We start from the raw sequence: 12,500 nt of genomic DNA, 5'->3' as shown, positions 1-12,500 counted from the left end.
TGTATATCTGTGCTCTTCTGACATCTCCAAAACATTCTAAAGTACATAGTTAATAGTTTCATATGAAATATTCCATGTGAGTAAAAGTCTTACTCACAAGTGTTTGAAGTTCTGTCCCTGAGCCATTGTCAGTCTCTCTAAGAACCCTTTGTGATGTTGGTTCTCTAAGAACCCTTTGTGATGTTGGTTCTCTAAGAACCCTTTGTGATGTTTCCTCATATGTTCAGTGAGCACAGAGATTGGCAGAGACAGTTGTCACCGACTGTCCGGCTCATATCTCTCTATCTATAAACCTAAGAAACATGACATACAGATCCACCCTGCCTGTGTGGTATTAAAACACACTGTACTTGGCCAACAGTCTTCACTGAAACACGAAAAGAAAATCACAGTAAATTCACCAGTGATTCCACTGCAGTAAATTATTTACATGGGTATGGACTGACCTTTCTACATCTCAAAGTAAGTCAGTTCTCTCATTGGGGGCCAAGCAGCGGGGCTGCGTAGGCACTCATTGTTTCTTCCTATTCATCATCATCTTCTTCATCTTCTTCTTCTGCTATTGGAGTCTATGGCAGCCCCTAGAACCGTATGGTAAAAAGTTGTGAAATTTGGCACACTGACTGGGGACAGTCCCCTGACTCTTTTTACCAAGTTTCATGTCTGCGGCTTGAGCACCCTAGCACCATCAATGGGTGAAAGTTGGAGGTGCATTTATGCACATAACTTTTGAACCGTATGCCCGATTTTCAAAAATGAGGTGCCGTCGGATTCCTTGGGTCAAGCCGAGTTCAACACACACCATGAGGTCAATTTCTGCCATATTGGATTTTATGAAAAACTTCAGCAATTTTTTTCAGGCCACAAACTTTGTCCAGTCTTCCCCAAAATTGGCACAGATGATCTTCAGACAAAGCCTTACAGGTTGTCAGATGGATTTAGATTTTTTTGAAATCGGCAGCAAAGTTGGAAGTGAGCTCATATTTTTGCAACGCTTTGACATCTGAATTTCCCCAAGGAGATGAATAAAGTATCTATCTATCTATCTATCTATCTATCTATCTGTCTGTCTGCCTACTAAACTTTGTGGACTGTCTCAAGACTCCGCCAAAAGGGAGTTCAGAAAAAATTGCCCCATTTTACCTTTCGGGGGTGCTACAGTAAGAAAAAACATGTTTTTGCTCCTTACTCTTCATATCTTTGGTCTAAATTATGATGGTCATTTGAAGTCATTCCTTTTTTGATCCTGAGGCCTGGACATGTTGCCATTTCCTGTTCTGCAATTGTATTCGACGGAGAGGTCGCCAAACAGGAAGTGAGGTCATAACTCAGCAACGGTTTGATGTATAAAAACAAGACTTGGTACATGGACTCAGGACCTCATTCTGAGGAGGCACAAAAATTCTGCCTCATTTGACCACTGGGGGGCGCATCAATATGCAAAAATGCCTAAGTGCACAAGTCTTATAATAACTGTTGATGTGTTTGCCTTAAATAACTGATACACGTGTCTGGTTATACCATAGGAGGTCCCAAGGCCGACACACGGCAACTTATCATGCCAACCTAATTGATGCGGCCGCCATATTGGATTGTATCGAAATGTTTAAAAAATTTTCACAGGCCACAAAGTTTGTCCAATCTTCGCCAAACTTGACACTGATGATCTTCAGACCAAGCCTCTCAAAAGTTATCAGATGGATTTTTGATTTTCAAAACCGTTCCTCCCTCAATGCCAATCAAAATCAGCAGCAAAGGCGCAAAACAGGAAGTGAGATTATATTTCACGAACGCTTTGATGTATTGACACCAAACTTGGTGTATGGACTTGGGACACCTTCCAGAGGATGTGAAAAAATTTTGTGTCATTTGACCACTGGGGGGTGCTGCAATAAGCAAAAACAACTTTTTGCCTCGTAAGTGTTGATGTGTTTCTCTCAGTTACAACCAATAGTTGGTCAGTTGACATAAAATTTGCCATCAGTGCTTACAGCCACGCTTTTAACATGATCACATCAAGTTGCCATGGCGACGCTGCCCTGCTGGATTGCTTGGCCCCCTCATTGCTGTTTGCAGCTATGTTCTGGACAAAAGGTTTTGCAGAATCACAAAAGTTTCTCAGACCACAAAAATCAGAGTTTGGATCATATGTCAGCTGTATCATACCAGGAGGTCAAGGAGAATATAAACGACCTGCTCACTAGAGGTCACTAGGGGTCATGCATCTGTAGTTGTGGGAATCACTGTTTTGTTTAAACTCTTTCTCACTATCCAATCACGGTCTGCCTCCTCCAAAGATCCCTTTGTTCTCTGTAGTCTACAGATCTGTGACTTTCTACTACACACATGGTCACATGTTTAAGTCTGTCTGTATGTGCAAATCTGTGTGGACAAGGAGTAGAGAAAACAGATTACCAAATGAGAGAGAGACAGACTACCAAATGAGAGAGAGACAGACTACCAAATGAGAGAGAGAGACAGACTACCAAATGAGAGAAACAGACTACCAAATGAGAGAGAGAGACAGACTACCAAATGAGAGAGAGAGACAGACTACCAAATGAGAGAGAGAGACAGACTACCAAATGAGAGAGACAGACTACCAAATGAGAGAGAGAGACAGACTACCAAATGAGAGAGAGAGACTACCAAATGAGAGAGAGAGACAGACTACCAAATGAGAGAGAGAGACAGACTACCAAATGAGAGAGAAACAAACTACCAAATGAGAGAGAGACAGACTGCCAAATGAGAGAGAGACAGACTACCAAATGAGAGAAACAGACTACCAAATGAGAGAGAGAGAGACTACCAAATGAGAGAGAGAGACAGACTACCAAATGAGAGAGAGAGACAGACTACCAAATGAGAGAGAAACAGACTACCAAATGAGAGAAAGAGACAGACTACCAAATGAGAGAGACAGACTACCAAATGAGAGAGAGAGACTACCAAATGAGAGAGAGACAGACTACCAAATGAGAGAGACAGACTACCAAATGAGAGAGACAGACTACCAAATGAGAGAGAGACAGACTACCAAATGAGAGAAACAGACTACCAAATGAGAGAGAGACAGACTACCAAATGAGAGAAACAGACTACCAAATGAGAGAGAGACAGACTACCAAATGAGAGAAACCGACTACCAAATGAGAGAGAGAGAGACTACCAAATGAGAGAGAGAGACAGACTACCAAATGAGAGAGAGAGACAGACTACCAAATGAGAGAAACAGACTACCAAATGAGAGAAACAGACTACCAAATGAGAGAGACAGACTACCAAATGAGAGAGAGAGAGACAGACTACCAAATGAGAGAGAAACAGACTACCAAATGAGAGAGAGACAGACTACCAAATGAGAGAGAGACAGACTACCAAATGAGAGAAACCGACTACCAAATGAGAGAGAGAGAGACTACCAAATGAGAGAGAGAGACAGACTACCAAATGAGAGAGAGAGACAGACTACCAAATGAGAGAAACAGACTACCAAATGAGAGAGACAGACTACCAAATGAGAGAGAGACAGACTACCAAATGAGAGAGACAGACTACCAAATGAGAGAGAGACAGACTACCAAATGAGAGAGACAGACTACCAAATGAGAGAGAGACAGACTACCAAATGAGAGAAACAGACTACCAAATGAGAGAGAGACAGACTACCAAATGAGAGAAACAGACTACCAAATGAGAGAAACCGACTACCAAATGAGAGAAACAGACTACCAAATGAGAGAGAGAGACAGACTACCAAATGAGAGAGAGAGACAGACTACCAAATGAGAGAGAAACAGACTACCAAATGAGAGAGAGAGACAGACTACCAAATGAGAGAGAAACAGACTACCAAATGAGAGAAACCGACTACCAAATGAGAGAAACAGACTACCAAATGAGAGAGAGAGACAGACTACCAAATGAGAGAGAGAGACAGACTACCAAATGAGAGAGAGACAGACTACCAAATGAGAGAGAGAGACAGACTACCAAATGAGAGAGAGAGACAGACTACCAAATGAGAGAGAAACAGACTACCAAATGAGAGAAAGAGACAGACTACCAAATGAGAGAGAGACAGACTACCAAATGAGAGGGAGAGACAGACTACCAAATGAGAGAGAGACAGACAGACTGCCACAGGGAGAGAAAATGAGTTTGAGATGAGATGAAGTGAAGGAGTGGTCTGGTGATGAGAGTGGGTCGTGTGTGTGTGTGTTCATGTGTGTAACTCACACTCTTTCATCATTCCAATGGCCAGGCAGCGTTTGAGGCGACAGGACTGACAATGTCTCCGGTTTTCTTTAGTGATAGTACAGCTTCCATTAAACGGACACGTAAAACTGGCCTTCCGTTTCATACTGCGCCTGATGAACACACATACGCAAACACATAAACACACACACACACACACACACATAAACACATAAACACACACACACACATACACGCAGACACGCAGACACACACATACACACACACGCATCCCACACACACAGACACACGCACACACACACACCCAAACACACACACACCCAAACACACGCGTGCGCAAACGCAAACACACACAGCCGCATACACACACACACACACACACACACACACACACACACACACACGCGCGCGCGCGCAAACGCAAACACACACAGCCGCATACACACACACACACACATAAACACATACACACACACACACATACACACACACAAACGCATATACACACACACACACATAAACACACACACATACACGCTGACACACAGACACACAAACACACATAAACACAGCCGCATACGCATACACACACACACACACACATAAACACATAAACACAAACAAACACACACAAACATACACGCAGACACACAGACACACATAAACACACACACACACACACACACACACGCAAACACAAACACACATAAACACATAAACACACACATACACACACACACACACACACACACACGTAGACACACAGACACACAAACAAGGCATACACAATAGAAGGCATAGGTAAGTGTGCCTGTGAGTGTGTGCGTGTGTATGTGTGTGTGGGTGTGTTTGTCTCTGTGTATGTGTGTTTATCAGACGCATGGTGTGTGTGTGTATCTCTGTATGTTTTTGAGTGTGCGCATGCGTGGGCGTGCTGTCTGTGCATGAGTGTGTATGTAAATGTGCGCGTTTGTGTGTGTGTGTGTGTGTGTACATGCGTGAGCATATGTGTCCCTCACTACATTTTGTGTGTGTGTGTGTGTGTGCGCATGTGCACATGTGTGCGTGTGTATGATTGTGTGTGTGTATGTGTGTGTTGTGTGTGTGTGTGTGTATGAGTGTGTGTGTGAGTGTGTGTGTGTTGTGTGTGTGTGTATGAGTGTGTGTGTGTGTGTGTGTGTGTGTGTGTGTGTGTGTGTGTGTGTGTATGTGTGTGTGAGTGTGTGTGTGTGTATGAGTGTGTGTGTGTGTGAGTGTGTGTGTGTGTATGAGTGTGTGTGTATGTGTGTGTGCATGAGTGTGTGTGTGTGTGTGTACCTAAAGAAGCCTTTGCAGCCTTCACATGTCATGGCATTGAAATGGAAGCCGGTGGCTTTGTCCCCACACACACCACAGACACGAGGAGCATTCCTATCAAACCCATCAGGCACTGGAGTGGATGTACTGACCGCGGTCTCCATCACTACAGAAAGACAGAAAGTCAGAAGGAAGAGACCTGAGGAGGTCAGCAGTGTAGTACACAACAGTTTACTGTCCTGTAGTGCAATGTAAAATAAAACAGAACTCAGTAAAGCACTGCTGCTCTGCACAGTATAGTATGGAACACCGTACAGTGCGGTGCTATGGTCTATTATAGAACAGTATGGAACACTGTACAGTGCAGTGCTATGGTCTATTATAGAACAGTATGGAACACTGTACAGTGCGGTGCTATGGTCTATTATAGAACATTATGGAACACTGTACAGTGCGGTGCTATGGTCTATTATAGAACAGTATGGAACACTGTACAGTGCGGTGCTATGGTCTATTATAGAACAGTATGGAACACTGTACAGTGCAGTGCTATGGTCTATTATAGAACAGTATGGAACACTGTACAGTGCGGTGCTATGGTCTATTATAGAACAGTATGGAACACTGTACAGTGCGGTGCTATGGTCTATTATAGAACAGTATGGAACACTGTACAGTGTGGTGCTTTACTCTAGCATCACACTGTATAATTTTCAGAGAATCTAAAGCTGGACAGATGTGAAGAAGGGTTCAGGACCATTAATCAAATGAGACAGAAATATGCAGAGCAGAGCAAACTCCTGCACCATTCTCCAACATTTAGCACTACAAAAGCATAGGCTACATCACAACTTTCTGAATAATTTAAAATGTTTTTATGGAGCATTAAATCATTTTGACTATGGCCAAGCACCAATCCACATAACTTTGAAACAACAAACAAGCTTAACATGAAAGGTGTTGATATATGTGCATACGCAATAAGTTTAGGGAACAACTGAATCATTCATGAGCCTAGAGTGTCTCTACCCAGATTAGAGCTCAGATTTACACAATCAGAGGCGGTCCGATCAGTTCCTTCACATGTCAGTGTCACTGCTGTGTTGAGAATGATATGCCACACAATTCATATCCACTCAACTGTGGTCCTGTGTTCAGAAACTGACCAGTAATAAATGTAGTAAAGAGAAGCTTATAAACTGTGCCTGGTAACAGACAGGCTACTGTCTGAAATTATTCACCTTTACAGTTTACTTATAACGTAGCTACATCTCTTATAGTGGCCAGCGAACGCAGGTCAAAGTAGGGCTGGGCGATACCTTTAGGCTATACTGCAATACACGATATATATCTCAATATTTTGAAATCTCCTCTAAAGCTTTTTGTAAATGCTTGATTTAACCCTTTGATGCATACAATCACACCAGTATGATGGTTCTAGTCGTCCCTGCAACATTCTTGTTTATATTCATGAGTGGTTTCTATTGGAACAATTTTAAATTTGCATGCAAAGAGCGGGCAATCACGACCAAGTTTGCGATACCCAGACCACTGCCACACGATGGGTCTAGCGCTGTTTCTTTTCAGAATCAATTCGTCCGCCTCCATCTTTTATCACCGTTTCCGAGCTGAACACATATTAACACGCTTTGGAGGGTCACTTATTTCGTTCTGTCGAGGCTCTTTCACTGTTCCCTCCAGATACAAACACACACATCTTAAGTACATACGTCACACACTTGCTCAGGACAGTGGTCTGGATGGGTGGGCAGGAGTGTGTGACTTATGTACGTGAGTTTCTATCTTTTTGTGTCTGTGAGAGGGAGAGAGCCATAGGAGAGAGCGAGAGAAGCCAAACGCCAAAACGTGTCTCATGCCAGAGGCTTAAAAAGATTATGCAACAATTTGAACTCGATGTTCACGATACAGTCATAGAACACATAGAACAAGTCGCGATACATCTAGTATATTTGAAATATCGCCCAACCCTAGGTCAAAGGTAGGTGTTTCTAATAAAGTGGCTGTTGAGTTCATATGTGAACTCATGTGCGCACGCACACACACACATACACACACAATTAAAAACAGTGTAATACCAAGTCAGAATGCTAAATGCTGAGATAATGTACAACACACCACCCCATTAGACTGGTTACTGCACCAGAAACACAGCTGCCAGCAGGACAGAAATGAAGGCTCAACACTCGTCCTCTCTATTCAACACTTTACTCTGCCAGTCCAGACAGGAAGTTCATTAGGAAAACAAACACACCTCAGGTCTAGGGTGATGTCATCACTTTCCTGTTTTCACCACAACTTTCAGGATCAAAGAAAATATTCCAACAGGGGGCAGAAAGGCAGTTTGACATGATTAAGACAAACTCAGATGTTGACCCACAGAAAATGTAGGTACTGGGATGGTCTTCATTGCGTGTGACTGGGACCAGTGGAGAGAAATCTTTGATGGCAGGCTGGAGCAGGGCAGACATGGGCCGCAATGTCAAACCTGTTGGAGAAACGCTTGAGCTCACTGGCCTTGTGTCCACATCACCGACTGTTGCCTGCCTATTCTTTTTATTGTAGCCCGTGATGGTCCTCATTCCCCTCCACACCCCTCTGGTGCTGTTGTCCTGCATCTTACTCTCTACTTTCCTCCTATAGTCCTCCATCGCCTGCTTGAATCTCCTCTTCAGCTCATGTTGCACTTGCTTGAGCTTCTCCCTGTCTCCATTTTTTAAAGGCCTCCTTTTTCTGATTGAGGAGTGCTTTGATGTCACTGGTGGTCCATGGTTTGTTATTGGGAAAACAGCATACAGTCCTTGCTGGTATAACATTGTTCCTGCAGAAGTTGATGCCTCCTTCATGTTGGCATACAACAGATGAAGAGTCTTCATCCCTAGTAGGACAGTCAAAAAACTGTGTAAAGCCGGTCAGGTGAGAGGTGAGGGTGGCGTGATTGAAATCCCCGGAAAATGTAATGAATGCCTCAAGGTGTTGGGTCTATGTTCTCACGACAGTCTCATGTATGACGTCACATGCCAGTGCAGCCCCTGCCCACGGTGGGATGTACACAACAATGGCGATGATGTGAGAGAACTCCCTCGGTACTTAGTAAGGTCTAAGACCTACTGCCAAAAGCTCAATAACCTGACAGCAGATCTTCTCCTTCACCATAATATGACTGGGGTTACACCATCTATTGTTAACAAACAGAACGAGTCCCCCACCTTTGTTCTCTCCACACTCGTATCTCTGTCCGCTCATACCATAGAGACACCGGTTACCGTAGAGACACCGGTTACCGTAGAGACACCGGTTACCATAGAAACACCGGTTACCGTAGAGACACCAGTTAGCTCCACACACGAGTCAGGGATGTTGTTGTTTAACCAGGTCTCCGTAAAACACATGAGGCTACACTCACAGTACACTACCTGGTTCCTCACGAGTGCCTCCAGCCCCTCTCTCTTGTTGGGCAGAGAGTTGACATTCTCCATGAGGGCTGATGGTAGAAAAAGCTTACGTCTTCATCTCCTTTAGCTTAGCACCGGCCCTGCATTCACGGTATTGCTTCTTCAGCTCAGCTGGGATTGGATGTTTCACTCCCAGTCTGACCCGTTGCAACGCTAGGAGGTCCTCCCTTGTGTACACTTTCTTTCTCGCAGTTGCATCCATTGTTGGTTGGTTCACCCACAAAAATGAGTGCAAAATAAATATAAAATAGAATAAAAACCACAAAACACAGAATAACGCTTGAACCCACTTAATACACTTACACTCAGTACGCTAAAAAACACAAACACAAAGTTAGTGTGTACGGAGCTACAAGGACTTGCTGCCACTTCCTACGGCATACGCAGATCTATCTTTTAAGTCGGATAAGAAATGTATTCACTGGCTAGAGGTGATTAACGTAGGGTAAAATGATACTGGTTGATGGAAACAGGTTTAGTCGCATCAACAAGGGATTTGTTGTGATTTTATTACACATTTCCGTTAAAGTCGCCCCAGACAAGTTTTAAACCGACCACTGTTCACAACTCCTCCCGCGATGAGGAGACTGTGCATCTTTAATCTGCTTAACACAGCTGACGGAAACATGCATAGACATTTCCTTAGCCCATTTTTTGTGAATACGTTTAAAATATGCAAATGTGTTGGGTGGAAAACCAGCCGCTATCTCCTGTTAAAGGTTTACGTCACTGGAACCACAAAGTTGAAACCAAAGTTGTCAACTGGCTAATATAGAGGTCGGCCAAACCCATCAAGCATTATACAAATAAAAAAATTATTTTCTTTATTTCAGGAGCAGCTGTAATAATATTTTAGTTAAATTATCAACCACTTTAACAAATAGTAACGCATTATTTTTTTAGTATTAAATTAAATAATTCCATCCTAACCTGGGGGGCCTATGCATCTTTCGAGGGGGCCTAGGCGCGTTAGGTCCGTCAGTTGGCTACGCACCTGACGGCCTGAGCCGTGACAGGTGCATGGCCAGCAGAGCACCCCTGCTCCCCTGCTCCCATGCTCCCCTGCACCATTAACCACTAACCCTAACCCAATCATTTACATAATGGGTTAAGAAATTACCAATGTGTGTGGGAACGGACAAGAATGGTAATGGTTCCGGTGACAAAAGGTGCGGTGAAAAATTTTGGGTGCACCCACCCTATGCATTGGAAAGGAAAAGTAAGGAAAAAGGCGCACATGTGCAGTCAATGTAAAAAGTTTAGTCAGGAGCCTGGAGCTGGGCTGTATTTCAATGTAAAAAGTTTAGTCAGGAGCCTGGAGCTGGGCTGTATTTCAATGTAAAAAGTTTAGTCAGGAGCCTGGAGTTGGGCTGTATTTCAATGTAAAAAGTTTAGTCAGGAGCCTGGAGCTGGGCTGTATTTCAATGTAAAAAGTTTAGTCAGGAGCCTGGAGCTGGGCTGTATTTCAATGTAAAAAGTTTAGTCAGGAGCCTGGAGTTGGGCTGTATTTCAATGTAAAAAGTTTAGTCAGGAGCCTGGAGTTGGGCTGTATTTCAATGTAAAAAGTTTAGTCAGGAGCCTGGAGCTGGGCTGTATTTCAATGTAAAAAGTTTAGTCAGGAGCCTGGAGCTGGGCTGTATTTCAATGTAAAAAGTTTAGTCAGGAGCCTGGAGCTGGGCTGTATTTCAATGTAAAAAGTTTAGTCAGGAGCCTGGAGCTGGGCTGTATTTCAATGTAAAAAGTTTAGTCAGGAGCCTGGAGCTGGGCTGTATTTCAATGTAAAAAGTTTAGTCAGGAGCCTGGAGTTGGGCTGTATTTCAATGTAAAAAGTTTAGTCAGGAGCCTGGAGCTGGGCTGTATTTCAATGTAAAAAGTTTAGTCAGGAGCCTGGAGCTGGGCTGTATTTCAATGTAAAAAGTTTAGTCAGGAGCCTGGAGCTGGGCTGTATTTCAATGTAAAAAGTTTAGTCAGGAGCCTGGAGCTGGGCTGTATTTCAATGTAAAAAGTTTAGTCAGGAGCCTGGAGCTGGGCTGTATTTCAATGTAAAAAGTTTAGTCAGGAGCCTGGAGTTGGGCTGTATTTCAATGTAAAAAGTTTAGTCAGGAGCCTGGAGTTGGGCTGTATTTCAATGTAAAAAGTTTAGTCAGGAGCCTGGAGCTGGGCTGTATTTCAATGTAAAAAGTTTAGTCAGGAGCCTGGAGCTGGGCTGTATTTCAATCTTAGACTGAATTTGTTGATTTGTATAAGACATAGAAGTCAATGAGCATTTCCCTGCTGAAGCAGTCATGGCAGGATGTCTATTTTAAAGAAATACCATGAGGACAGACAGGTCATCGTAGGGACATTCACCCTTTATGAAACGCCTATAAATGCCATGCAACTCACACACGCTGTGGGCCAGGGTCTCTCCTATCAATACACACACTCATTCTATTTCTTATATGCTTCTCTAAGCATTAATGGATCGTATTTCTCTCACAGAGAGTAATCTTGAGTAACCATGCTGTGCTCCGGGATCTGTGACGAAGGAACTGAAAATTATAATACAATGAAATGTACAGAGATATTTAACACTGAGTTTACATTATTACGGTAATAAGTTGATTATCGTATGGGGAGAGTAACAGGTTTAAAGGCAGCCCAAGAAACAGATTCTACCAGAAAAGCAATATTTTACACTGAGACTGAATGCTTCACAAAGCATTAAAAATTTCCCAAAAGATGATTAAACTCCAGGCCAAAGAGGTGATGCCGAAAGGGTGCCTGAAAGAAACCCGAAAGCCGTCATGGTTAAACGGGGCACTATGGCAGGATGGGATCAAAATTCGGACACACCAGGGGGAGGTGGGCGAGGTCTGAGAAAGAGGAAATGTCATTTCTAGAGACTGAGTGTTACACTAATGCACAGCGTTACAGGGGTGTTTTGAGTGCATTAGTCTGGGATGAGTGTAAGAGACTGTGAACCCCAAATTCAAATTCATTTGTATAGCACTTACTACAAATCAATTGTCTCAAAGCAGCTTTACAGAGATTAGTGCTTAAACCCCCAGTGGGAAACCCCGAGATGACAGTGGCAAGGAAAAACTCCCCAAAATAAGCGAAAAAGAACAAAAAACTTGGGATGAACCAAAGCTCAACGGGGGGGGGGGGGGGGGTCTTGCGTCCCTTTGCCAGAATGCCAGCCAGAAGAAAAGATCCCTCCAAAAGATGGTGATCCAAAGCACACATCAAAATCAAATAAGAAACAGTCAGACGGCCACAAGCTCACACCTCCACTGTGGCCGTCTGACTCTGATTAAGTTCAGGCAAAACCTTTGGACTAAACAAATGAAGACTGTATGGATAGATGGCCTGTCCTTTCTTCTGCTTAATGAACCGACCATTCTCAAAAAATAAACCAGATACTGTTACAGTTCTGTCAGCTCTGGGTAGCTAAGGTGCACAGATCATGGACAACTGAGCAGGGAACATTATTTAAATGGTAGAACATTCATTTAGGGCCTAAACAGA

At 43.4% G+C, this 12,500-nt stretch overlaps 1 protein-coding gene across 2 annotated transcripts in view; it reads right to left on the bottom strand.

The window, feature by feature from the left end:
• The window catches only part of vdrb (vitamin D receptor b), a 38,659-nt gene that overhangs the window by 14,437 nt on the left and 11,722 nt on the right, over positions 1-12,500 (bottom strand). The window contains exons 2-3 of one of the 2 annotated variants that reach the window (XM_030776127.1): positions 5,539-5,683; positions 4,243-4,373 (exon numbers count right to left, since the gene is read on the bottom strand). In XM_030776127.1, coding sequence (XP_030631987.1) covers positions 4,243-4,373; positions 5,539-5,681 — 274 coding nt within the window. In that variant the 5' untranslated portion in view covers positions 5,682-5,683. Of the gene's footprint in view, positions 1-4,242; positions 4,374-5,538; positions 5,688-12,500 lie in introns of those variants that run through there. The other variant, XM_030776128.1, reaches the window with a different exon arrangement.

The sequence above is a fragment of the Chanos chanos genome, chromosome 6 (assembly GCF_902362185.1).
Source record: "Chanos chanos chromosome 6, fChaCha1.1, whole genome shotgun sequence".
NCBI lineage: Eukaryota > Metazoa > Chordata > Actinopteri > Gonorynchiformes > Chanidae > Chanos > Chanos chanos.
This window is presented reverse-complemented; position numbering and strand designations above follow the sequence as displayed.